The sequence below is a fragment of the Talpa europaea genome (assembly GCF_964194135.1).
Source record: "Talpa europaea genome assembly, chromosome: 1".
In the NCBI taxonomy this organism is placed as follows: domain Eukaryota; kingdom Metazoa; phylum Chordata; class Mammalia; order Eulipotyphla; family Talpidae; genus Talpa; species Talpa europaea.
The window spans coordinates 45,396,126-45,424,027 of NC_140073.1; the positions used below are offsets into that span (position 1 = coordinate 45,396,126).

The 27,902-nt window shown below is 39.0% G+C and overlaps 1 protein-coding gene across 2 annotated transcripts in view; it reads right to left on the reverse strand.

Annotated features, from left to right (window-relative positions):
- Positions 1-27,902, reverse strand: part of FCHSD2 (FCH and double SH3 domains 2) — a gene marked incomplete at both ends in the record, with an annotated part of 210,848 nt that overhangs the window by 1,753 nt on the left and 181,193 nt on the right. For both annotated transcript variants that reach the window (XM_084241012.1, XM_084241011.1), the window contains 6 exons: positions 949-1,169; positions 1,459-1,636; positions 1,757-1,840; positions 5,996-6,130; positions 18,826-18,987; positions 23,750-23,854. In XM_084241012.1, coding sequence (XP_084097138.1) covers positions 949-1,169; positions 1,459-1,636; positions 1,757-1,840; positions 5,996-6,130; positions 18,826-18,987; positions 23,750-23,854 — 885 coding nt within the window. The remainder of the gene's footprint in view (positions 1-948; positions 1,170-1,458; positions 1,637-1,756; positions 1,841-5,995; positions 6,131-18,825; positions 18,988-23,749; positions 23,855-27,902) is intronic.

The window sequence follows — 27,902 nt, forward strand, 5'->3', positions numbered from 1 at the left end:
CAGCTAAGTATACACAATATCACACAAACTTGATACAAGGACATTTCTTATGGTTATTGACCTGCCAGGCCTGCTGTGACAGTTCTTTCTGAATTAGGGGTTCCCTGCAAAGACACTTGTGCTAAGATGAGCTAAGCCAAGGGTCACAAGAGTGGAACTAGGTTCTCTCAGGCTCATTAGTTCTCTGGAATGGATGGGCAGGACCTGGGCTGGGCAGGGAGCCCTGACAGGGAGGGAGGGAGAGAGAAAGCAAGCTAATATTTTTACATTAACTAACCACTGTGAAATACATTCCTTCTCTGGTTTGTTTCCTTCTTTCCATGAAATGTATGCCACATTCAATTTAGCATTTTGGTGAACTGACTCAGAGAACAAAATGAGGGAGAACTGGAGGTGTAATATGGCCATGACACAAGAGGCTGACTGATGAGTCCCCACTTTCCCAAATTCAGTTTTGCAGAAACCTTGCATCTGAGGACTGGGGTGGGTAAGGATAAAGCTGGGACTACAGCCCACTTTTGTCTATAGATCCACTGGAATAATTTTCTTTAAAGTAATTTACTTTCTTTAAAGTAATTTACTTTAAAAAGTAATTTTCTTAAATTTTCTTTAAGTCTCCATATTTTAAGTTGGGGCCTCCCTGGTGGCCCAAGGAGTTGAATCTCAGCACTATGAAGCTATCAGCAGCCGCTGCAGCACAAGTTCGATCCCTGGCCAGGGAGCTACCCACATGGCACAGCCGACCTCTCCGGTTTCACCGCTGCTCCCCTCAGCAGTGTATTTCAGTCAATCTCCCCATTTTGTCTCTGGTGAATTGTCTCACACAACCCCCCCTCCCCGCCCCCACTTCTGGCCGGCACCCCAGCTCTTGTATGCATAAATGGATAAAATAAATCTTTAAAAAAAACAACCAAACATTTTAAATCAGTGCTCTCCCCTCTCATGTACCTGAATCTCTCTCATCCATGGAGTGTCGCCATTTTCTGAGGCTGAAAGTTCTTCCACTAGCACCGATGGGAAAACTCCAACCCGCCCATTGAATTCCCCTTCCCAGAAGCCATCGTCGTCCTGGTTTTCTTTGTTCAAAATTCGGATGATTGCTCCCTCAGGAAATGATAATTCATCACCTGTTTGGCCCTCATAGTCATAAAGTGCTTTCACGAAACAGACTAGGTAACAAGAGAGAAAAAGCTCCAGTAAGAACACTGATAGTTATGTTCTTTTTTTGCAACCACCCCTATGCTCCAGTGACAGCTAAAGGGCACACTTCATAGAATAAGGATAAAGCTTTAATGTTTTTACTCATTGAAGATGAACTTTGAGGTTCTACTGTATTGGATGTGATAAAATAAAGGAAAACATATACTAGGAATAATGTGCTTTTAAAAGGCTTACTCCAGGGTAATAGAGTTTAGGCCAAATGTGACCAAATAAAGAGTGCCTTGTTTCAGTCTTTACCACTGGCATCTCCGTTGAGGCTGCCTGAAACGAGTTCGGCCTCCGTGGAATTGCTGGATGTGTGTGACCGACTGTCCAAAGCAGCCAAGGACTGCAGCATGCTCAGCAGACTGTTCGAGGTGGGAAACTGTAGGTATTTTTCTGGCACATAACCCACTTGACCAACTTTATTTCGAGCCTGAGTAAAAGACATGTGACAAAACAGGTTTGCACACACAATTTGGACAGGGCATAACAAGAACCAAAATAAACTCCTAAAAATGTCACAAGAAGGGGCGATATGAGCAAAGGAATATACCTTTACCCAGTCTTCCATATCTCCATCTTCAATCACTTCTAACACCTCATGTTCCTCAATGGTCAACTCATCTGGTTGAGAAGCCTGCAATGTAGGATGGTCATGGACAAAATTAAAAAGGTTAGATAAAGAGCAGATGTGAGCTGATCATAACAAAAACTGGGGATCAAAATACTGAAATGATTTTGGAAAACACTGAAAATAAAAATTTAAGTGTTGTAAAACTATCATAATGAGGTGAAGTTTTACTTTAAAAAACTAAACAAAATAAAGCCACAACAAAAACTGGAGAAACGGAATCCTCAAGAGGCAACCAGGCTCAATTTTCAGAGCTGTCTGCTGGAAGTAGAGGACCAGGGTTCCCGTTCCAGCTTATGTATCTATTTGTTAAGGTATTCAACTTCTTGATGCCTCCATTTCTTCAAAATGACAATCCTGCCATTCTTGGGAAGATGGAGTCAATGTGGGATGAATAAGCCAGATGATTTTGGAAGCACAGGCAAAGGAGAAAGCACTAAATTAGAACTGCACCATGGGCTACTATGGAGGTGCATGCTGTGAAAATGCAAAGAACTATGTGCATGGATTCGATGACGGCTTGAGCAGCACCTAGAATTGATCTGGAATCACTGAAAAAGAGTAGCCGAGAGAACAAGGTTGTGGGAAAGGAAATGATTGAGATCCAGTCAGAGTTTGGATTTATTATGCTCCAACTTAACTGTGGAGACTGGGTTGATCCACTTGGGTGCTTCTGCAGAAGCCGCTAACTGGTTTTATTATCCTTGACAGGAGTCCACTAGCTCCAGCTGCCCAGATACTGCCCTTGAGACAGTAGAATCTAAGAGCAAACTCTCAGGAATTCTGCAGAGGGGGTAGAGAGAGACTATGTGGCTTTGTTTCCTAAAGAGACTCGCCTAACACATGTAATAGGGAAGGTCCTGCTGGCACCTTCTAGCTCTCCAGTGAATAGTCTTAAAAACTTTCCCCACATCCCAAGATCAGTTACAAGCATCACCTAAGACCACAGAGTTTTTCAAATCCCACAGTCTCAAAGTGTAAAATATCTAAGTTACACAAACAAAAATAAGGAAGGAAATGGGTCGCTTCCTTAGACTCATTTCCCATTTTATGTGCACTATAACATTTCATTAAACCCAGAGTATGGACGTTGCCACAGCTGCTACAGATCAAAAAATGGTATTTACAGAAATACTCTAGGACTACAATTTTAAGTAAATTACCTCTGATTTCAAAATATAAATGAAAAAATCATTCATTTTGATTGTCTTTCCGGTGGAATTTTTTTTGCTAATAATGAAAACGCACTATGCCTTGAAATATACCAGCAAAAGGCACTTATATAACAGAGATGTTTTTCCTGATTCCATGGCAAGACTTTGAGCTGGTTGCTTCTTTTTCCTTTTGTTGTTAGAAGGCTCTGATATTAACTACCACAGCACTCTAGTTAGCTATTTGCCCTCATGGGCTTCGTATTAGAATGACTTGCATAAGGCGGGGAATGTAATTCTTCTCACTTACCCCAAAGAAAGACAGCAAGTGGTGACAAAATGGTGACTAAATAGACACATGGTCTCACACTGCCTCCTGAAGTCTAATATGCAGGGAGTCAGAACTCCAGAAGCAGCCATGCTCTTTATTCCTACAACAATTTCTCCAAATTTCCTATTTTTCTTAATATGCTTTTTCCCGATTATGAAGTAAAATATGCTCAAGATAGAAAAGTTGTAAAATTCACAAAATTGAGATCTTAAGTACATACAATTTGGCATCTTACTTTTTTTGATATAACATAGCATTTCTTATTACATAAAAAACTCTACTCACTAGGTAATTTTCAATTATCTTCATAATATTATGTTATGGTCACATTATACAAATGGTTAATTTATTTAGCTATTTCTACTAGACTGCCAACTTCGAGCTATTATAAAGTAGTACTATGAAGGAAAAACATTTTGTATCCAAAATGTTTTTCAATGCTTGGGTCATTTCCTTAGGACAGATGCTAGCAGGATCAACAGTCATGGGCATTTTTAAGATTTTTAAATCTAATCTTTAAATTTTTTTTTTTTTTTTGTTCTCATTAGGCCTTCTTTGCTAGTCTTAACTACAGGAATCACTATTAGGCTTACAGTTAGTCTCTCTCTATCCTAATCTGCCCTCTCTAGTAGCTGTACCACAACAAGGCACCTGATCAGGGACATCCAGGATAGAAGCCAAACCTCAGTTCTGGTCTACTACCACTGAATTTAACATTTACTGAGCACCCCATTATTTCATCAAATGGTGTCTCTGTATTTGTTGTTCTCTTTGCCTAGAAGGCTCTTGCCCTCCCCTATACCTTCTCACTGCATTGAGAAAGATAATACTCATGACCAATTGAAATGCCAACTCATATACATTTTCTCCTAACCATTACAGGAGGAATTAATTACTGGTTTTTACCTCCTTCACAAATGCTTTCATACATACTCTACTTTCCAGTTTTATGTGTATTCCCCCCGACCACTTGTTTTGGGGGGCCTAGGAATTTGTTACATCCGTTCTTCCACCTCTAAAACTTAATCACATATTGAGCACCCAATACATGTTTGCTTAATGATTACCTGACCAAACAGAATTTTGTAGTCTGGTTTGCCATAGGCACATTTCTGGGGTAGAAGGAAAGCTGGATGAATGTGAGCTGTTTATAATCACACTGAGGACCCTCTCCATTTAAGGATGTTAGATCTTAATTCTGGAACTTCAGAGTAAATATTTTATTGGGAAATGAGATGAGAAAACATTCCCAACCCTAACTTAATAATAACACCTTTCAAGTATCCCAGAAAATGACTTCAAATTTCCAAAATTATTACACAGTTAACACTGGGGGAAAAAAACACAAAATAACCACAACACTCTCAAAAAAGAAGAAGTATTATTAATTTAAATATATTATAAAAAGATGTTAAACTAAAAAAGGTGTGGGTGGGCACTCATATTGAGGAGTACACACTACTAACTCTGGCTATCCAGCGATGGTAGTGTTAGGCATGAGACTATGCTGGGTATGACTGCTGAAGGTGTCTCCAGACCCTCTCTCTCTTGTTATCACTAAAGCACTGGGTCTCTATCAGCATGGGAGCCAGAAGAGGATTCATTTGTTCATGCCTTCCTTACATAATTCCACAATAATTTATTGAAGACCTATGATGTGCCAGGCAAATATCTGAGGTACCGAGGTACATAGACACAGACAAGGTTTCTGCCTTCATAGACCTTTAGTGGGGAGTCAGACAAACAAACATGAAAACAAAAGTAAGATTAACTTTGGCTAGGCTGTAGGTGCTAGAATGTAAATAAGAGTACAAGAGGATATTGGGAGAGAGAGTGGTGACAAAGGGGGCACTATTTGAGCTGAGCCTCAATGAAGTACAGTGGGCAGCCAACCAAGACTTGGGAAAAGAGTTCAAGACAGAGGGAGCAGCAAGTGCAAAGTTTTCAAGTAAGGAGCCTGGTGCTTTTGAAAACTGAAAGGCAACCTCAGTGGCTAACATGTAGTGAGTGAGTTGGGTAGGGAGAATGGTCTGATGTGAAGCTAGGGAGAATGGCAGGGGCCAGATCATCTGCATGCTTTAGACCCTAGAGAAGAGTCTGTTTTTCTCAGTGTGATGGAAGTTTATAAAGGTAAGGTTAAGTCTCAGCACTATGAAGCTATCAGCGGCCATTGCAACATGAGTTCAGTCCCCAGCTAGGGAGATAACTCACATGGCACAGTAAACCTCTCCTGTCTCACCTGCTGCTCCCCTCAGCAGTGTATTTCAGTAGATCTGCCTGTTTTGCTTTCCACTCTGTCTCTGGTGAATCCTCTCACACACAACCCCCCCCAACCCTGCACCTCCTGCCTAAACCCCAGCTCTTGTGTGCATAAATAAATAAAATAAATCTTTAAAAAAAAAGTGTTTTTCTACTGGCAGTCTTAAATAAAATAAAAAATTAGACTCACAGAGACTAAGTGACTAGTGTGATCATATAGCTTGTAAGTGGCAAATTTTTAACCCAGGCAGTCAGATGTCAGAGCCCAGACTCTTCACCATTATATTATTATATAATTCAGTACATTAACCGAATACCAATTTTATGTTAAACGTAGCATAAGAGGCTAGGCAGACACAGTCAATGTATCTTTAGAGTTGTCACAATTTAATATGAGCAATATATAAGAGAAATACAAACCTTGTAGGAATAAACAACTTTACAGGTGAGTGGATAATTTCTTAGGGTACCAGAAGGGCTGGAACTGCTGTCATCAAAAACATCCATGTTGTCTTCAAACTCTTCTCCCTCTTCTCTTTCAGTATCTGCATTAAGCTAGGAAAAATTAGAAGCCATTGGCTAGCTTGCTTACTTCAAGAAAGTGGTTGAAAGCAGGAAAAATACCTAACACCTGATTGTTTCAAAATGTTAATTTACTTATTCAACTGCACACAGAAATAAATATTCTCACTTTCATTTTTTGAGTTATGAAAGGACAGTTTTCTTTCTTTTTAAAACTAAGAGTAAAATGTCTTTTAAATATATAACAAATATTTATCAGTATCCATTTACTTTTCATTGTTAAATAATGACTTGTAAAGGTTTTTTTCATTTTAAACTGATCATACTGGGAGACAATAAATACACTTCTAAACACTACCAAGGATGTTGAAAAAAGCCTATTTAAAAAAAAAACCCATCTATTGAATTAAAAACCTAATGATCCCATTTTTGTGAATCCATTATGTGGAAATAAGAGCACCAAGATATAAAACTTATATTCTAGGATGTTTGCTGCAACATTGTAGTAGCAAAAGCCTCAATTAACCTATATGTCCACCAGTAGAGGAATATTTGAATAAACTATAATATATCCATATTATAGATAAATAACACCCATTAAAAATGAAAAATATATTTAGATAAATAACACCCATTAAAAATGAAATAGGAAACAGAAAATCCGAAATAATTAGGAAATGAGGAAAGTCTGAAATAAACCCTCACACACAGAGTTAAATGATTTTTGAGAAAGGTCCCAAGACTATTTGATGGGACAGCCTTTTCAACAAATGGTACTGAGAAAAACCCGATATCTACAAACGAAAGAATAAAGTTAGATCCTTACACCTTACAAAAACAAATTCAAATGGATTGAAGACCTAAACGTAAAAATTAAAACTACAAAACTCTTAGAACTTTATTTATTTTTTTTTTAAGATTTATTTACTTATTTATTTATTCAAGCACTGGGTAGTCAGAAGCACGGGAGGGTGAGAGAATTCACCAGAGTCAGAGCGGGGAGCAGAGCAGGCAGAAGGACCGAAGTACACTGCTGAGGGGAGCAGCGGGGCAGGAGAGGTCTGCGCGCCATGTGGGACCCTCCTCCGGTGGCCGGGGAGCAGCTTCGCAACCCAGTGCTCAACCACTGCGCCACTGGGGAGGCCCTACTCTTAGAACTTTAGAAGAAAAGTTTCATGACAATTGGAATGGGCAATGATATCTTGAACATGACACCAAAAAGCAAAGGCAACAAAAGAAAAAAAATAGATAAACTGGACTTTGAATTAAAAACTTTTGTACATCAGAGGACAACATAGTGAAAAGGCAACTCACAGAATAAGAAAATATTTGCAAATCATTTATCTGATAAGGGATTAATATCTAGAATATATAAAGAATGCCTAAAACTCACAAAAAAACCACCCAATTCAAAAATGGGCAAAGAGCCTCCAAGTGCTGCCTGCTTATGTGCTTGTTCAGTGCAGATCTGGTGACTTTTTTGAAATGTCAGCTGAGCAGAGCAGACTGGCCCTTCCCAGGGCTAAAGTAAAACCCAAGGAAGGAGTCAACAATAAGAATAACGACCATGTTAATTTAAAGGTGGCCAGTTAGGATGGTTCTGCGGTGCTCTTTAAAATTAAGAGGCAGATACCACTTGAAACTCTATTGTGAACGACAGGGTTTGTCAATGAGGCAGATTAGATTCAAATTTGATGGGAAGCCAACCAGTGAAACAGACATACATGTTTCAGTGTCCACTAAAAAGGGAATCTGGTGCTTTACTCCAAAACTGTTTCTCCAGAACAAGACATTCTCAATTAAAAAACTGCAATTTGGTTCTACCAGACCCTGATTACTACAATATCGTTTTCTCCAATCTTTCATTTCTCCTTCCCCATTCCTTTATTGTACATAAATGGTGTGTGTGCAAAAGCATATTGCATGTTTTAAAGCTAAATGGACAACAGTATGTTTGATTGACATCAAATGAAGATAGGATGGGGAAAAAATATTGGTTCTGTGAAAATACGGCCTTTCTCCATTCGAGGCATGCTTGTTCAGGTCTTTTTTTTTTTTTGTTTAAAGATTTATTTATTTATTCATACAAGCACTGGGTATAGTCAGAAGCGTGGGAGGGCGAGAGAATTCACCAGAGCCAGAGCGGAGAGTAGAACAGGCAGAGTGAGGAAGTACGCTGCTGAGGGGAGCAGCGGGCGGCAGGAGAGGTCTGAGCGCCATGTGGGACCCTCACCCAGTGGCCAGGGATGGAACCGGCACAGCAGAGGCTGCGGGCAGCTTCGCAGCCCAGCGTTCAACCACTGAGCCACCAGGGAGGCCCTCATTCAGCTCTTAACTTTATATTCCAGTAAGTTATTTTACTCTTCATATTCAACAACAACAAAAATAATAAAATAAAAATTTTGCATACCCTATTTGATTGGGGAATTTTAATGTTGTTCATTTGTCATTGTAAAAACCAAGGATAATTTTGTAATTTTTTTTATACATAGCTGTTACATGTAGGGCAATCTGTCCTTAAGTAAGGATAAATTACTCTAAATGAAATGAATCCTAGAGAGTTTTCCCTTCAAGTCAAAATTTCTTATTTAAAAAAATAAAAAATGGGCAAAGAACTTGAACAGATATCTCTCAAAGAAAATATACAAATGATCAATAAGCATATGAGAAGATGCTCAACATCATTAGGCAAATGCAAGTCAAAACCTCAATGAGATACCACCTCACACCCATTAGAATGACTATTACATAAAAAGAGGAAATAACAAGAGTTGATGAGGATGTGGAGAATACTTGTATACTTGCTGATAGGAATATAAAATGGTGCAGAAAATTATATGGTGGGTCTTCAAGAAACTTAACAATTACAATATGATCCGGCAACTTCATTTACATGTATACCATCAAAAGTATTGAAAGTTGGGACTTGAACAGATATTTGTATATCTACGTTCATAGTCAAAAGGTGGAAGCCAGCTAAGTATTCACTGACAAATGATTATCTAGATGAGCAAAATGTGGTTATGAACATACAAAAGAATATTATTCAACCTTAAAAAAGAAGGAAATTCTGACACATGCTCCAGTATGATGGATGAACTTTGAGAACATTAATGTTAAGTGAAATAATCTGGTCACAAAAAGATAAGTACTGTATGATTTTAACTGTAGAATCAGTCAGATTCATGGAGACAGAAGTGGAATGTAGCTCTCAGGAACTGGGGCTTGGGGGAATGGGGAGTTGTTGTTTAATGGGTACAGAATTTTACCTCTGCCACATGAGAAGATCTATCTGGAGATGGATGGTGGTGATTATTGTACAACAATATGGATATACTTAATGCCATTGAACTGTATGCTTTAAAATGGTTTAAACGGTAAATTTTACGTTGTGTATTTTACCATAAAAAAAGGGGCACAGGGCTTCCCCTGGTGATGCAGCGGTTGAGCGCTGGGTTGCGAGGCTGCCCACAGCCTCTGCAGTGCCAGTTCGATCCCTGGCCACCGGGCAAGGGCCCCACAAAAAAAAAGGGGAGGGGGCACAGGGGCTTCTCTGGCAGCGCAATGGGTTAAGTCTTACCACTATGAAACTATCTGCAGCATGAGTTCGACCCCTGGCTCCAGGGAGCAAGCTCACATGGCGCAGCAGACCTTTCCCGTCTCGCCTGCTGCTCCCCTCAGCAGTATATTTCAGAAGATCTGCCTGTTCTTCTCCCTACTCTGTCTCTGGTGAAGCCTCTCACTCTCGTACCTCTGGCCTACTCCCCTGTTCTTGTATGCATAAATAAATAAATCTTTAGAGACAAGGAGAAAATGTGGGAAAATGGGACACTATCCAGAATAAATAGTACTTGGTCACCAAGAACAAGGCCAAGTTAGACCAGGGGTCTGAGAAGCTGCACCATGACCAGCTCACCCTGGAGGTGAGCAAGGTGATCTAGCAGGGCGGGCAGAGCAAGAGGCTGACACAGAAGGACCTGGTGATGAAAATCAATGAAAAGCTGCAGGTCACTGCAAAATACCAGAGTAGAAGAGACATTCCTAGTAATCAGATTCTGGGCAAAAGGGGCAGAACCATCAGCCTCATGTTCCCAGGGGGAAGGACACTGGGAAATCAGTCAAGAAGCAGCCAAGGGTGAAATAAATACAAAGTCTTGAAATCAGTGCCTTCTGGCTGATCTTGCCTGGCTGGTTTCCTTGACCACCAGCACCAGAGATGGTCTCCTCACATAGTCAAGCTGAAGGTAGGGCTACAGCAATCCCTGGGAACCCTCCTCCAACTGCACCCTCCCCTGTCAACAAACAAGACTAAATAAACCTTGCAAAGTGGGAAAAAAAAAAAAAGTTACTCAGTATAAAAAAGTGTGTTTACCTAGGGTAATCTCCATGAAATTAAAGTACAAATGCTACTTATATGAGCATAAATATCTGACTGGGAGCAGCATAAGAATATAAAGACTGAATGACAAAGAAGACTGACTCGCTTTTTTTATATACCTTTGTACTAGCCGAACTATTAGACTAAGCATGCTTTATATTTAAAATAAAAATCCAGGGCCTCCCTCGTGGCGCAAGGGGTTAAGATGCAACCTATGAAGCTATCCCCAGCCACTGCAGCACGAGTTCGATCCCTGGCCAGGGAGATCCCCACATGGTGCAGCAGATCTCTCCTGACTCGCCCCCTGCTCCCCTCAACAGTGTGTTTCAATCAGTCTAACCTGTTCTATTCCCCATTCTGTCTCTGGTGGATACTCTCACCCTCCGCACATCTGGCCTGTACCCCAGTTCTTGTATGCATGAAAAAATAAATCTTAAAAAAAAATAAAAGTCCAATAAAAAAGAAACAAAAACAGGTTGAATTTTTTTCTTTGTTTCTAGCTACATGTAAGCACTTATGCTTCCCACTTTCAAACATACAAAGGTAGCAATGCTTATACATTAAGGACAGACAGTAAGAGTTGGGGCTCACACCCTGATATTCAAAAGATGTTCCTGAAAGAGTGAATAAAATTTAGTTGATAGATGCTTTATGAATCTATAAATAAGTTTTTAATTAAAAAATTGAGCAGAGAATGATATTAGATCTAGAAATTTAGGTTTTCCCATTAAGCTTTACATCCAGATTTCCAGGACTTTAAAATAGAATGTAGTAGGCCAAAAATTTAAAGTAAGATGAAAGGTGTTTGTTACTTAAAAAAAAAAAAAAAGAAAAGAAAGAAGAAGTGGGCCTCACAGTAGAATAATCAAGTACCTACTATATGTTCAACATCTTGCTTGGCTCTTAGATATGAAAGGAGGGACAGTGTGTCTGCTTTGCAGGAGTTCACAGGCTGGAATGGAAAACTACCACAACTAAATGGGAAATGTGCAGGGGCCCTGTGAATATGGAAGAGGTGACTGGGGAAAGTCAAGAGATTTCCTGGGATTTAATGAGTAGAGATTGTCCTTATTGTCAAGTTCTATTTTTTAATGAATTAAAGTGATTTCTCTTGCATAATTGTCATTAATGTTGTAAAACCAACTCTCCTCATAATTTCTTTCCCTAATAAAAATTTATAGAATTCTGATGGTTTCCAGGGGGATAAATAGTACATATTTCCTATCACAGTTACTGTCTCCATTTCAAAGCCCTTGTCATATTCTCATTTATAAATATTATTAAAAACTCTCCATTGCTGAGTAACTATGTGCCTCACCTTACAAATAATTCAACTATGGTTAGTCCAGGTCAATAACAATATAAACTCAAATCTTGACCTCTCAAAACCATCTGAGGTTTATGAGTCTGTTGTTTTCCAACAGGGTATTGTGTCATATAACCGATAAGAGCCAAATGTGAGGAAACTGCCATAAAACTTACTTCATACTTATTTATATTACTTAGAAGATATTGCCTTCAGAGTCTAACAAAGGTAATAGATATTTTAAAAAAAAAATCCTAAGACATTATGCACCCATACATTGATAAAAACTGGAATTAAAGCCAATTCGGGTGGAACACAATTCTAAAAATATATGAGGAATGTTAATTTTTACTGTGCTTTGGCACTGGGAATCAATCCAAAACATTTTATCTTGGCAATGCTGGTTGATACTAAACATTCCTTTCTTTCCCCTTTATTTTGAGTTCACTCTTTGCTTGTCTAGAAGGGAATGAAAGGTTGCAGTGACAGCAGTGGGGTCACTGCCATGTGCTTCTGCATTGCTCTAGCAGCTTTTCAAAGCATGTCATTTTAGAATAATTTCTTCCTTTTTCCTCTTCCACCCTCTGTAAGTTAATTGTTACAATGTTTTCTTGACCTAGCATTTCTAAAACCACATTCTTCCTTTGTTTCTTAACAACTGCTCTCTTATCCCTTTTCCTTCCTGTCACTTGACAAACTTCAATCAAAACTATTCTTCCTAGTTAAATGATTATTTTTACTTAGATGTTGTAAAATGCTTACTCTTGTTGCAAAGGCAGATAAGAAAAACTGTTCTAAGTTGGTTTCAGTAGCTATCTTCTTGTACTCTGACAAATAACCTATGAAGGCCCTCATTAGCTTTATGGTCCTACTGTGAACTAGAAACACTGGGTCCTTGGGTCCCACAGGCTTGGGTTTATATGCTGACTATCTGCTTGTTTTTCGACCCTGGGCAAATTACTTAATGTTTCTACTTCAGTAACTTCACTGAATGAAGACAGTTAATCACAGGGTTATTGTTAAGGCAATATATTTAACTCCTTAACACACACTTGGTACATAAAAGATACTCAATATATCCTTCCTCTTGATTTTTTTTTTTTTAAGATTTATTTATTTAGTTATACAAGCACTGGGTACAGTCAGAAGCGCGGGAGGGTGAGAGAATTCACCAGAGCCAGAGCGCGGAGTAGAGCAGCGGGCGGCAGGGGAGGTCTGCAGGCCATGTGGGACCCTCCTCAGGTGGCCGGGGAGCAGCCAGAGCGAGGAGTAGAGCAGCGGGCGGCAGGAGAGGTCTGCGCGCCATGTGGGACCCTCCTCAGGTGGCCTGGGAGCAGCCGGGGATTGAATCGGCACCGCAGAGGCTGTGGGAAGTTTCGCAACCCAGAGCTCAACCGCTGCGCCACCAGGGAGGCCCCCTTCCTCTTGATTTAAAGAAGAAAGAAGTCTCTAGTTAAAAATCTGATGATAGCCAAAGTAGAGGAAGACTAGTGGCATCTCCTATAACTGACTAGTGGCATCTCTAGGTTCTATCTGGACATAGAAGTGCTCACAGTCAACATCAGTCCAAATACAACACAGGTAGATTTATTAAAGATTCTCTTTAAAATATCATCAAAATGAATTTTTGCTCGGAGGCAAGGAGTTATCAGGGATCAGATTTGATCTCCCTTCTAGAAACAATAAAAAAAACTTCAAAGTACATGAAAGAACAGTTTTGGGGTTCTCTCTGATGACACAAAGCATTAATTTAAGTCTCAGCATTATGAAGCTATCGGCAGCCACTGCAGCACCAGTTTGATTCCCGAGTTTGAGCTGGCTAGGTAGCTGACCCACTTGGTGCAGCAGACCTCTCCTGTCTTGCCTGCTGCTCCCCTCAGCAGTGTGTTTCAGTCAATCTGCCTGTTCTGTGCCCCACTCTGTCTATGGTGAATCCTCTCACCCACCTATATCTCTGGCCTATACCCCAGCTCTTGCATGCATAAATAAATAAATAAATATTTTTTTTAAAAAAGAGCAGTTTTGAAAATGCCAATATCATGCAGTAAAGGACAGCAATTCCTGGGGGATGGGAAATAATATCCCTAATTTACTGTGTGAAGAACATTTCTAAGCTCACACATTGAGGGAGGGAATGCACAGAAGATGATGGTCTTCCTGAATTGAGTCTATGGAACGGAATTTAGGTAGGCCAAAGTAGCTAGAATTCATAATAATGAAGAAGAGAGACACATAGAGGGGATACTACACAAGCCCTCAGGTTTATACTGTCAGCACATGTGTGTGAAGAACTCTGATGTCAGGGATAGAACTACTCAAAGAAGTAGAGGGAACAGTCCCCATACATCACATAAGTCTGGGATTATTTCCTGTTTCCTCCTAACAGAATGGAAAACCTTATAAGGAACAAGGCATCAGGTAGAGAACTCAGAAAGTAAGTAAGGATATACCAAACCAATGTGACTTCACTGACATTTATGGAACACAACAACTAACAGCAGCAGAATAGACATTCTTTCCAATGTCTTTCCATACATGAAACATTTACCATTTATATAGTGGGTTATAAAACATTTAAAAGAACTCAAGAATGTTATTTGACCATAATAGAAATAAATTAAAAATAAAAAATAAAAAGACAGCTTTGCAATTGCCAAATACTTGGAAATTCAATAACAATTCCAAAAAAGAAAACCAAGAATCAATGGAGAAGTCAAAAGGCAAATAAATTATTTTGAATTATCTAAAAAATGATAACACTATTTATCAGAAATTGTGTTAAGGTGCTTCAGTAATCCTTAGAGGAAAATGTTTAGCACTAAATGTCTATATTGGAAAAGAAGTCTCAAATCAGTGACCTCAGCCTCCACCTTAAAAAATTAGGAAAGAGTGCCTCCCTGGTGGCTTAAGGGGTTAAGACGAAGCTTGTGAGGCTGTCCGCAGCCTCTGCAGCACTAATTCGATCCCTGGCCAGGGAGCTACCCATATGGCGCAGCAGACCTCACCTGACTCACCCACTGCTCCCCTCAGCAGTGTACTTCAGTTTATCTGCCTGTTCTGTTCCTCGCTCTGTCTCTGGTGAATCTTCTCACTCCCCCCCCCCCCCAACCTCTGGCCTGCCAGGACTATTAAACGTTATTGAGGCATATGGGAACAAAACTACTATCCTGAAGATTAAAAATATCTAATCTCCTTGTCTTTCAAAGACACTCAGCACTGTCTTCCTAATAAGTGGAGCCAGAATTTGTTTCTATGCAACTCTATAAAATGCTCATACTTCCAGGGAGGTTGCTCAATAAAGCAGGTATCAGGATGTCTTCCTGTAGTATATAGTTGGGAAGCCATGTAAACACTGTCAGCTATTATTTGAAAATCTAAAAAGTCAGCCATAGTTTGGAAAAAAAAACCCAATCTCAAAGGGCTATATTTTTCTGATCTTCTGACCTAGTAATTCCACTTGTAAGAATCTATATTACAGAAAAAAAAAAAAATCCCAGTATGGAAAAAGAGATATATGTATATAATTTTTTTTTAAATTTTTTAAAGATTTATTTATTTTTATTTATACAAGCACTGGGTACAGTCAGAAGCGCGGGAGGGTGAGAGAATCCACTAGAGCCAGAGCGGGGAGCAGAGCAGGCAGAAGGACCGAAGTACACTGCTGAGGGGAGCAGTGGGCGGCAGGAGAGGTCTGAGCGCCATGTGGGACCCTCCTCCGGTGGCCGGGGAGCAGCCGGGGATCGAACCGGCGTTTCAGAGCTGCGGGCAGCTCGCAACCCAGCGCTAAACCGCTGCGCCACCGGGGAGGCCCTATATGTATATAATTTTTAAAAAGAGTATTATTTAGAATATCTGAAGGCAATCTAAATATTAAACCTATAAGAGAACAGTTAAGCAAATTATGGTATACCGGGCCTCCCTGGTGGTGCAGCAGTTAAGCGCTGGGTTGCGAGGCTGCCTGCAGTCTCTGCAGCGCCGGTTCGATCCCCGGCCACCAGGCGAGGGTCCCACATGGTGCGCAGACCTCTCCTGCCGCCCACTGCTCCCCTCAGCAATGTACTTCCTCACTCTGCCTGTTCTACTCTCTGCTCTGGCTCTGGTGAATTCTCTCACGCTCCCGCATCTCTGACTGTACCCAGTGTTTGTATAAATAAATAAATCTTTAAACAAACAAAAAAAAATTAAGGTATACCTTCCTGATAGAAGACTACATGGATATGAAAAGGATAGTTAGAAAGACCATCCAGCAATATGGAATGTTAAATGGAAAAATATACAAAATGACTTATGATAAATATGTCAAAAAACAATAGTAAGAGAAGTGACTCACACCATGTTGCTAACAGTGATGTTATAAGGATGGAGTTATTGTTTTCTTCTCGATTTCTAAATTTTGTGTAGTCTAACTATATTATATTTAAGTCTAAAATTAACATTAACTATTAGGGTATGGATTTTTGAATAAGAGACGGCAGGAAAATGAGAGAAGGGAGGAGTGATTAACAGAAAGGCTAACTGGGCCACTAGAAGCAATCCAGTTATATTCAGTTGTGTGTATGTTCCAGTTAGCCATCAGTTGACTAACTATGTATATTAGTAGATGCTTTCCTTTTGATTCTTTTTCCTTTACTTCCCCCAACCCCACATTGTACCACGGAATAATACAGAAAACAGAGAATAGCCAAGGAGCTATAGCTCCTTCCTTATTCCATATGGTAAATAGAATGTATATTAAAAAAAATTATTTTCTTAAGGCTTTTTACACTGTTAATGTCTAACAAGAATATTAACCATGTTTTCCAAATGAAAGGGAATTCTAAACTTGATGACTAATGCTTTGGTTGGCATCTATGATGGAAGAAATAATTTGGTCCCCAGAATGTGTATTTTTGCTTCATGTTCCTCAGCCAGCTTGCTTTCAGTGTGAGAAAATACAATTCCCCAAATATTTCAGTGTTGTCATTTAAAAACAGGTTGAATAAATGTTGGAATGTCACTAAGCCATCGTATCTATATCTCTCCTTGATTTATAAGGAGCCAAAAGAGGGAAGACTAGGCTTGGAAAGACTGATTCTAGGGACGAACAGAGGGGGTGGGACTACACAGTGGCTACATGTCTCTGGATGAGCTGATGTTGTTGGAGCATGTCACAAATATCCCATGTATTCAACACTTGCTATCACTCAGTATATTCGTGGCCAGACACTAATAGTCACGTCTCCTTCTGTCAGGAGCCCTTCTTTAGCACCTATTAAAATTCTTCAAGGCCTAACTCAAATTACATTTCCTCCATGACACAAACTTCTTGCCTATTTTTCTAGGTGGTATTGAGATTTCATAATCGCATTTCACAAAATCACGAGACTATGGAGCTGGGGGGGGGGTCTTAGAATCTTTTAATCTAACTTTGAGATCCAGTGAGAAGTGGTATTTTCCAAGATGAGTTTATACCGATGAGTTAGGAGTAATTTTGAGTTTACCACACAGTAATACCATGTATCACTAATATTTATGAAAGGTCTGTTGACTTTACCAGCTTACAAGTTCTTTGAGAAGAGAGACTACAACTTGTTCATCTCTGATTTGCCCACAAGTAGGCACAAAGTCAGGCAATAAGCCCCTGCTCAGTGGATTTAGTTTGAAAACGTGCTAGGAAAATGCTAAAAGTGTTGCTGAAGAAGCCAAAGCAAATATGCGCCTAGAATTTGCTGTCATCATAAATTCTGTACAACAGAATAACCTGAAGTAGAAGGAAAGTGTGGCTTAACAGATGCAATAGGAAGAGATATTTCATGACACTGAGCAAATTTATTGCAATGAAAACTAGACAAACTCTTCTAATCCCAAAAGGAGTGATATGTGTTTATTTCCCCCAGCTGAATTACCATTAATAGGGAAATAAAAGACTGTCAATAATTGTTTTTCCTTAAATGTACAACACTACACAATCCTTTTTAAACATGCAAATGTACTCCCACTAGAAATCAGAATGCTATGTGAAAGAACTGATACAACTCCCAGGAATGTTTCTTAAGATTGGGTCAGTTTTTCCAGCAGTTTCTTAAAATTTGGTCAGTTTCTCTATCTAAAGGCCACAAACCCTGAAGAGGCATTATGGACAGTTGGGAGAGTCAAGTTTTAGCTTTTCATTTGCTATTATTTTTCCTATTCTTCCATCTAGCCATTCTTTTTTTCCTTTAACAGATGTTTATAGAATACCTACTATGTACCAGGTACTCTGCTGTGCAGAGCACAGTGAGACAGGAGTGAGACAGGAAGACAAAGAAATTAATTCCAGAGAGAAGGACAGACAATAAACTAAAGAAAACAGAAGACAAAGACTTAGTAAATGCCATAAAGAAATATGCAGGATGAGAGAAGTTAACTGGTGGGGAGGTAGCAGGAATTACTTTAGACTGACCAGCCATGCATCCTATGTCCCCCATGAGTATCAGGTACATCACTGAGCTTTTCTGGTACTCAGATTTCCAACATGAAAGACTAAGGTTGAACTGGATGACAGAGCAGAAAAGGCTCTGGACCTGAAGTAAAAAAACTTAAGTTTAAGTTCCGGCTTTGTCTATAAAGCCAGAGCTGCATTTTCTCCCTGATAAAAGATACTGTGAGCAGAATACAACAGGCCTTGCGAACAGAACAGACTAAGGAACAGAGTAAGGGTGCTGTGTTCCTTCTCCTGCTTTAAGATTGCTTTCAACTGGATTACTTTTTGCATGCTGCTACTCCCAGACAAGAAGCACACCTGTCTCATGAAAGAATAATGAGTTTGGCAAATCAGTACTGATAAGCCAACTAGTGGTAACATATTCCTCACTTCACATCAAAAAATAACTCATGATTTTTCCCCCTCCTTCTTTCATGCACTAAATTTAACACAACCAGTGACAGGCTGAAGAAAAACCTATCAAACAACTAACAAAACCACTATTTTTTTGGTTTAATTTGGTTATTTTTTTGCTTGCTGACATAGTCAAAGAATAGCATCCTTCCATGACAGTCCATCATATCGAAGAAAAGAAACTGTACCGAGTGTAAAGTGCCATTATTGGTCACTGCTGGAAGGCGGGCCCATCGCTCATTTTCCAATTCTTCCATTACTTGGTTCATTGCACTCTTTAGCCATGTGTCCACAGAAACACCAATCTGCTTAAGCAGGTCCAGCCGGGCTTCAGCTTTCAACTTAATTATCTAAGAAAACCAAGAAAATGGTCAGGCATTTTTTCCTCTCAAATTAATTCCATTAGTTATTCTTTGCTCCTTAATTAGAACAATCTTGATAGTCACTAGTGTAGTAAAGATGTCAATTTTTCACTTGGAGAGAAAGATTAGGATGGGGTAGGGGAGGAGTAAAGTAGGGAAGGGGAAAAGGAAGAGGGAGCACAAAACAGGAACCAGGGCTGCTGACAAGGCAAGCAGTACACATTTGACAAGAGCACAGTACTGATGACACACCAAATATGACTTACTAATAGGAAAACATTAATGTGCCTTAAAGTCTGCATTCTTTTCCTCTAAATAAGGCTATGCCTCAGAATATCTGAAATCTAACATTTTCAATAGCATTCGAACCTATCTCCTAGACTGTTTCTTCCTTTATAACCATCTTTTTTTGCAAGTCTGCAAATGGTCTCATTATGACACTCCCCTGCTGCAACATTCTTATGACTTCTGACTCCCTATTGAGTAAAGATTTTAAGTTAAATTATGATGTAGTGGTCATAAAAAGGGGATATTAGGAATAAAAAGTTCTTATTCTCCAAATTCCAGATAGGGAAAGATTTCCTGTTCTTTGACTCTTGTTCCAAGCCATAAGCTAGTAACAACAGAGTCAGTTTAAAGATGTTCAAATCAAACTGTATATTTCCTTAAGAAAATATTAGTCAACTGGATACTGCAATATATACAAAGGAAAATACATCCTGATTAAATATGATTTGCCCCAGAAATCCAAGGTTGGCTTAACATTAGGAAACCAACCAATGTAGTTTACTGGATTATGAGACAAAAGGGAAAATGAAATGATTGTCTAAAATGATTTGACAAAATTCATTATCTGCATTCATCATTAAAAAACCCCAACAACAATAACAAAAAAACTTAACCCAATGAAGAACATTTACCAAACATCTACAGGCAATATTATATCTAGTGATGAAAGTCTAAATGTTTCCCTCCACCTGAAGAAAAAGACAGGGATGATGGTGTTTACCACTTTTATTCAAGAGTCTATTAACCAGTGCAGTAACACAAGAACAATTTAATAAGAGGCAAAAAAGATTAGAAATGAAGAAATAAACCTGTCTTTTATGAGTGAACACAATTATATAAGGAGATTGCCCTTTGGAATCTATCAAAAACCTACAAGAATAAATGAATTCAGCAAGCTCATATGCGTAAGGTTAATATATAAAAATAATTTTTATTGCATATACAATCAATACTATAAAAACAAAATATTTGGGGATTAGATTAACAAAATATATTTAAAAACCTTTACACCAACGCTGAAAAGCATTATAAAGGAAAATAAAGAATGAAGAGAAATGCTCTGTGCATGGGTGGAAGTTCTCCTCAAATTGACTTAAAGAGTCAAGTATAATCCAATCAAAATCTCAGCAGTTTGAGATATTTTTTGTAGAAACCAATAAATTGATTAAAATGAGAAGCGCTCATACAACTTGGAAAATAACCTAGTAATTTCCACTAGTATTGATGGAAATCAAAATAGATATTCTAAGACAGATGTAGGGTTAACTAAATTTCACATATATTCAAAACTGAAATGATGGATCTAGAATCATGGTTTTGTCATATTCAATATTTTTGGTAAGAAAGCTATCTTTGGGGGCCTCCCTGGTGGTACAAGGGGTTAAGACAAAAGCACTATGAAGCCATCTGCAGCCACTGCTGTAGTGGGAATCTCATTTCATAATTTCAGCTTTAAGCTAACAAACAGGGTGGTTTAGCACATTCATGGAAATAACGGGTCATTTGGCCCAAGTGCGGACTTTGTGTGCCTGATACCTACTACTGCTATGACTGGGACTTTGGTGGAGCCAGGGCACCAGACAGTGACGCTGTAGATGGAGTCTGGAAGTGGAAAACACCAGCAAGAGCAAGGCCTTCAGAAAATTTCTGAGATTTGCCATGTTCCACAATGGCTCCAGAACTGGTTTTACCCAGAGTTCAGGGGAACAGAGAATAGGAAAAACTCTTCTACACAAGCCAATGTTTCTTTCTCCAACTAGTCAAGGGCCTGCCAACACCATTTGGCCAACACCTGAGTATAGTGGTTTAGCCATGACTCTGACAGGAAAATGGCTATTTATTGTACACCTGCCCTCTTCGCTATAGATGCTGCTGATCAGATTACTCCAGTAATGAAGGCGAGTTGGGGTTACTGGTGTTTCTCTAGACCGGGTAGACAACAAGTCTTTTCTGGTTCCAATCACTCCCACAGGGTTGTGTCAAAAACACGCTCACATTCCCTTTGTTTGCCTCTTCCCTCAACTGTATAACCAACAAAATACTTCCTCAAAATCTCTGGAGTCCTGAGAGGGTATATGAATGTCACTGGTTTAGATCCTCAACCAATGCAATAATTTCTTATATGGAGTAGCCCCTGACAGATGTTTGCCCCAAATTCTCTTGTACAGGTGGGACTATATCCCAAGACATTTATTCCGTCATTGGGCAGATCTGACTGTTAGAAGATACTTCCCAACACCAAGCTCAAGTATGCCTCCTTCTTATTTTCATTTTTTGGTTCAACTTTTGGCTTTTGAAGCTGCATGGCATAAATTGGTGCTATCCCTTTGTTGCTGAATAGTACTCCTCATTACAAGTCCTACCTCTTCTGTGTTACCTACCCTAACCATTCCTCCCACAGCAATCTCTGTGTCTTCTGGGTCCCTTAAGTATTAAGTATACTTGGGTAGACTACTCCTTGGCACTTCTGTTTTTTATTTTTAATAGTGTGATTTAAAAAAAATTATTTATTTATGCATATAAGAACTGGGGTGTAGGTCAGAGGTGTAGAGGATGAAAGGATTCACCAGAGACAGAGTGGGGAGCAGAACAGGTGGATCTACTGAAATATACTGCTGAGGGGAGCAGCAGGCAAGATAGGAGAGGTCTGCTGCGCCATGTGGGTTAGCTACCTGGCTGGCGATAGCTTAATAGCGCTGAGACTTTAACCTCTGTGCTACCAGGGAGGCCCTAAATTTTTATTTTTAATTAAGGACCACTGTTCTAAATCCTTGTTAGTATTTTGACAGAATAGGATCTCCTCCTTCAGGTGTAGACATTGCTCTCCCACTACCAAAGTACCCACAGCCTCCACCTTACCCCCTCCCCATTCTTCCTTTCCCCTTTGGATGCCTCAGGTCCAAAGTCTATGATTTATGGATCTACAGTCAGCTTTCAAAGGCTGGTTTTAATGTTTGTCTTTGTCTAGCCCTATTTGGTTTCTCTGCATTCAGTATCTTTCTCCTCCTAGCACTTCTATTTTATGGTCTTAGTTATCTTTGGAATTCCTTATATCTTTATAACAAGAACATATTCTCCGTTGAGGACTGGACAGTCTCATTTTTTGTGTTTATTTATTAAAAATAAAGTTGCTCCCATCCATTATATTACCTTGACCCTCTAACCCCACGTTAACCTCAGAAATCCCACTTCATTTACTAATGTTTACTAGTTTTTGTAAGTATATGACTTTGCTGAATCATCTGCTATGTAAATGTTCAATACTTGTCTTTGTCTTTCTGACTAGCTTTATCAGACGTAAGTTCCACAGACTCCTTCCATTTTGCTGTAAATGGGAGCATTTCATTTTTCCTTATGAGTAATATTCTCTAGTGTGGACCAAGACAGTCTTTGCCTTTTAAAAATGTCTATTTTCACATCCCCTTACCATACTGCACTAGGTAGGTAACCATATACAAGTGTACACAGGTCCTCCATGAACTGGACCTAACAACCACCTCTCTTATCTTCTACATTTCTTTACAAAAAATCCTCTACTCTAATCAAGTCCAACTACCAAACCACAATCAATGTTTCCATCCTTTGCAAATAACTTTTCTTTCCATCTCAACCTCTCCTCCTCTTGGCCAAGGATTTTTCTTAGGCTAGGATAAATGAACTTCTGGATACTTTCTGTGTGTAGAAAGGTTTCATATAATCTGCAAAAGATTGCATGACCCCCAAAGGATTAAAAGCCACTGTTGTAAGTTTTGTGAGGGCTTAACTTAAGTCTTCTTCTGAAAAGTTCAGCTTATGCCCTTGGATCCAATAACTTCCATATGGGGAAGACTTTTCTAGGCTCTGAATATATATTTATCAATTGTCATATTGTTAATCTGACCAATTTATTACGTACTTTGTGAAAACTTTAAAATCTTCATTATGACTCAATTTCTATTTAATGTTTCCTGATTGTAAACTCTTTGTAGCAGGTTTAGGGTCATTTTGTTATGTGTACTATCTTATACAAAGCAGGTACCAAGGGCCTCCTTGGTGGCGCAGGGGTTAAAGACAGCGCCATCAAGCTTATCGCCAGGCACTGCAGCATGAGTTCGATCTCCAGCCTGCCAGAGAGAAACCCACATGGCACAGCAGACCTCTCCTGACTCGCCAGCTGCTCCCCTCAGCAGTATATTTCAGTAGATCTGCCTGTTCTGCTCCCCACTCTCTCTGGTGAATCCTCTTATCCCCACACACCTCTGGCTTACATCCCAGTTCTTGTATGCATAAATAAATAAATCTTAAAAAAAAAAAACACAAAAAACAAAGCAGGTACCAAAAAAGAATACTCTGGATATACATAAAGACTATGAGTCATTTTCAAATTAATCAGTGTACAGAAACTGAGTTCTAAAAGGGCACACCACAACTGTTATACTGTTGATGAAGCTGTGCAAAACACCACAATTAGCTGTCATCTCACCTCTGCTTTACGAATATTTTCTCTAGCTTCATCTATTTTCTGCTCCAACTCTGCTCGGCTTTGCTCTGATACTGCAACTCCATGACATTCCAGATCATCTAGAACCTACAAAAAAAAAGGGAAAATAACTGCTTCCTCCTTTTCTTTATTTCTTAAGTGACTAGAGTATACAGATAATTCAAAAAGCTTTAGTGACAAGTAGCCACAGTTCCTTTTTTAACCTATTTTTTTCATTTATTCATTTGTAATTAAAAAAACCTCTGGAATAATCACAGACTCACAGGAAGAGTCTCTATCAAGTTTTTCCTAATGGCCCCTACTTACATAATTACAGTAAAATATAAAAACCGAGAAACTATATTGGTACAATCTGTAAACCTTAACCTGGATCACATATTTTGATAAGCATTTCTTTATCTTTTTAAAATTACTCAACTATGAAGTATTTTTACGAAACAGCAAGATATGTAAAATGTCAGTGTCCCCTATATCTGCAGACCCCATCATGTACCCTCCATCAGCCTCTGTCCTATCATCGAATGCCTATGTTTTCAAAGCATTTCTTATATATGACCTACATACTTGTAGAAACAGAAATTTTGTCATTTTAAAAAATGAAATGAGATCTCTGCTTTAGTATGTCTCAGAAATCTTTTCACATATGTATACAGATTGACTTTGTTCTCTAATCCACAGAATTAAGTTCAACTGCATCATTTTATTTACTCTTATTCTCTTGTTATTTATTTTAAAATTTCTTGATTTATAAATAGCAATGTATAAATAACCTTGTCAATGACGCTCTGTTCACATATGGGAATACTTAAAATAAGAGCACAGATGTAGAAATTGTACATTTAAATTTTAACAGACGTTGCCAAATTGCCCCCAAAAGGTTGCACCTTCACTTTCACGAGTAGCATATAATAAAGAGCATGTTTCTCTATATCTCACCAACATTGGGGATTGTCAATCTTAGAGACTTTTGACAATATGGTATGTAAAGATTTTCTCATTACTTCAATTTCCATTTCTCTGATTAATAGAAAGAGCATCAATTCATATGCTGCTGGCTATCTGTAATTCTACCTATACAAACGGGCAGTAAAAATCCTTTACCCATTTTTCTAAATTTTCTTTTTATTATTTAAGTATGTTTCTTTCTCTGTTAGTTCTTTTTCTCTTATTTATATTACAAACATTTCCTCTTATTCTAGTCCTTTTCTCCTGAGTTTTAAAAGTTCTTTTGTCTTACTTTTTTTTTTTTTTTTAGGTTTTAAGTTTTTAAATGCGTACATGTATCATTCTTTTACTTTATGGGCTCTGTGCTTTGAGTATTGTTTAAAAAGTCAGCCTAAATATACCAAATATATTCTCTATTTTTCCAGCTCTAATTTGGTGTTTAGCACTTAGCTATTTAATTCTTCTGAAATTCATTTTGTGGGTTTTTTTTTTTTTTTTGCGTATTTTATTTAAAGATTTATTTATTTATGCATACAAGAACTGGAGTACAGGCCAGAGGTGTTTGTGTGGTGGGGGGTGAGAGGATTTACCAGAGACAGAGTGGGGAACAGAACAGGCAGAATGACTGAAATACATTGCGGAGGGGAGTAGTGGGCGAGTCCAGAGAGGTCTGCTGTGCATGTGGGGATCTCCCTGGCCGGGGATCGAACTCGTGCTGCAGTGGCTGCGGATAGCTTCATAGTTTGCGTCTTAACCCCTTGCGCCATCAGGGAGGCCCTGCTTAAGTATTTTAAGTAAATTCCAGACAGTGTCACTTCACTCCTATATGCTTTTGGTAAGTCTCTAAAAACTGGAATGACATGTTCATACATATGAAACATTCACATGTATGCTCTTATATATGAAAACATAATGACCTTTTCCTAATATTTATTTATTTATTAAAAAAAAGATTTATTTGTTTGTTTGTTTGTTTGTTTATGCATGCAAGCACTGGGTATAGTCAGAAGCGCGGGAGGGTAAGAGAATTCACCAGAGCCAGAGCAGGGAACAGAACAGGCAGACCGACGAAATATACTGCTGAGGGGAGAAGAAGCGGCAGGAAAGGTCTGTCACGCCCATGTGGGACCCTCACTGGTGGCCGGGAATTGAACCGGTGCTGCAGAGGCTGCGGGCAGTTTCGCAGCCCAGCGTTCAACCGCTGCACCACCAGGGGAGGCCCCCCTAATATTTAAACATCTGTTTTCTTTCATTAATACGCTAAGTTCTTCCACACACTGAAAAGTAGTGGTGATGATGTAGTAGACAGAGTGGTCTCTGAAGGTATTCACACACTCACCCCTGAAACTGTGTGTATATAAGATATAATTTAGAGATATTAGAGTTATGGACCTTAAAAAAGGGAAATTATTCTGGTTACCTGAGTGAGTGCAATTAAGCACATAGCCTTTTACAGGTAGAGGATTTTCTCTGACTGGAGTGAAATGAGAGACAGACCAAAAGGGCAGTCAGAAAAATTGCAAGCACAAGAAGGATTAAGTGCACCATTACTGCTAGAACTGAGATGCAGAGTCCATGAACAAGGACAGAACAGAGGCTTCTAAGATCTTAAGGTAGCCCCCAGGAAGGAAACAGGGACCTCAGTGCTACAGGAAGGACCGAGGAACTAGATTCTGACATTTTGAATGAGCTTGGAAGCGAATTCTGCCCCTGAGGCCCACCCACCTGACACCTTGTTAAGCTGAGGCAGAGATGATCAGCCAGCAAGCCCATCTAGATTTCTTGATTTATAGAACCATGAGATAATAATTTGTATTGTTTTAATCCACTGAGTTTGGGGTTATTTGCTATGGAAGTTTTAGAAAATGAATACAACCACCAAGTATAATGTTTTCTGTAAATTTAGGAGGATATCCTCATCAGAATTAAAAGTCTCAATCCAGCTGACTGGGAATTTTGCTTTATTTATTTATTTATCTATCTATCTATTTATTTATTTATTTTTAAGATTTATTTATTCATGCATACAAGAACCAGGGTACAGGCCAGATGTGCGGGAGGGTGAGAGGATTCACCAGAGACAGAGCAGGCAACAGAACAAGCCGACTGACGGAAATACACTGCTTAGGGGAGCAGTGGGCGAGACGGAAGAGGTCTGCCGTACCATGTGGTTATCTCCCCGGCCGGCCGGGATTGAACTCGTGCTGCAGAGGCTGTGGATAGCATCACAGCACTGCGCTCAACCACCTGCACCACCAGGGAGGCCTTTGTTTTATTTTTTAATCATTAAGGGATAATAAATTTTATCAAATACTTTTTGGGCAACTATGAATATAATTATAGAATTATTCATCTCTACCTTGTTAATAAATATATTGATCAACTTTCAATGCTGAATTATCCTTGCATACTAGTAAGTCATAAATTTAAAACATAGCTAGATGAAATTTTACTATTTATTATCTTACTGTTGTTTATCATCTTTACAAATTTGTTACATTTTTGTTAAAAATCAAATGACTACCTATGTGTTTATTTCTAGACTTTTTATTTTCTTCCATTCATCTGTAAGTTTATTTTATACCAACATATCTTGGTTACTATAGGTTTTCTTTTTTAAAACCAGAGAGAATAAGCTCTCCTACTTTTTCAAAGTTGTGTTGGCTGTTCTAAGTAAAATAAAAATGACTAAACAAAATGGACTTAAGCCAGTACTATAATGTCTCAATTACTGTAGATCTGTAATAAGTGAAGTCACGAAGCATGAGTCCTTCAATTTTCAAGACTGCTTAGGCTATTTGGAGTTCCTTGAGATGCCATACAAATTTTAGAATGGGGTTTTCCATTTCTGCAAACACACTGTTGGGATTTTGATAGCAATTGCTCTGACTATAAGACATTTTGGATGGTATTGTCTTTTTATTTTTTAATTTTATTTCTTTTTTAAAAGATTTATTTATTTATACAAGAACTGGGGTACAGGCCAGATGCGCGGGAGGGTGAGAGAATTCACCAGAAACAGAGCGGGGAGCAGAACAGGCAGACTGATGAAATACACTGCTGAGAGGAGTATCAGGTGAGACAGGAGAGGTCTGGGTGCCATGTGGGACCCTTGCCGGCCGGCTGGCTGGGATTGAACCGGCACTGCAGAGGCTGCGGACAGCTTCACAGCACGGCGCTCAACCACCTG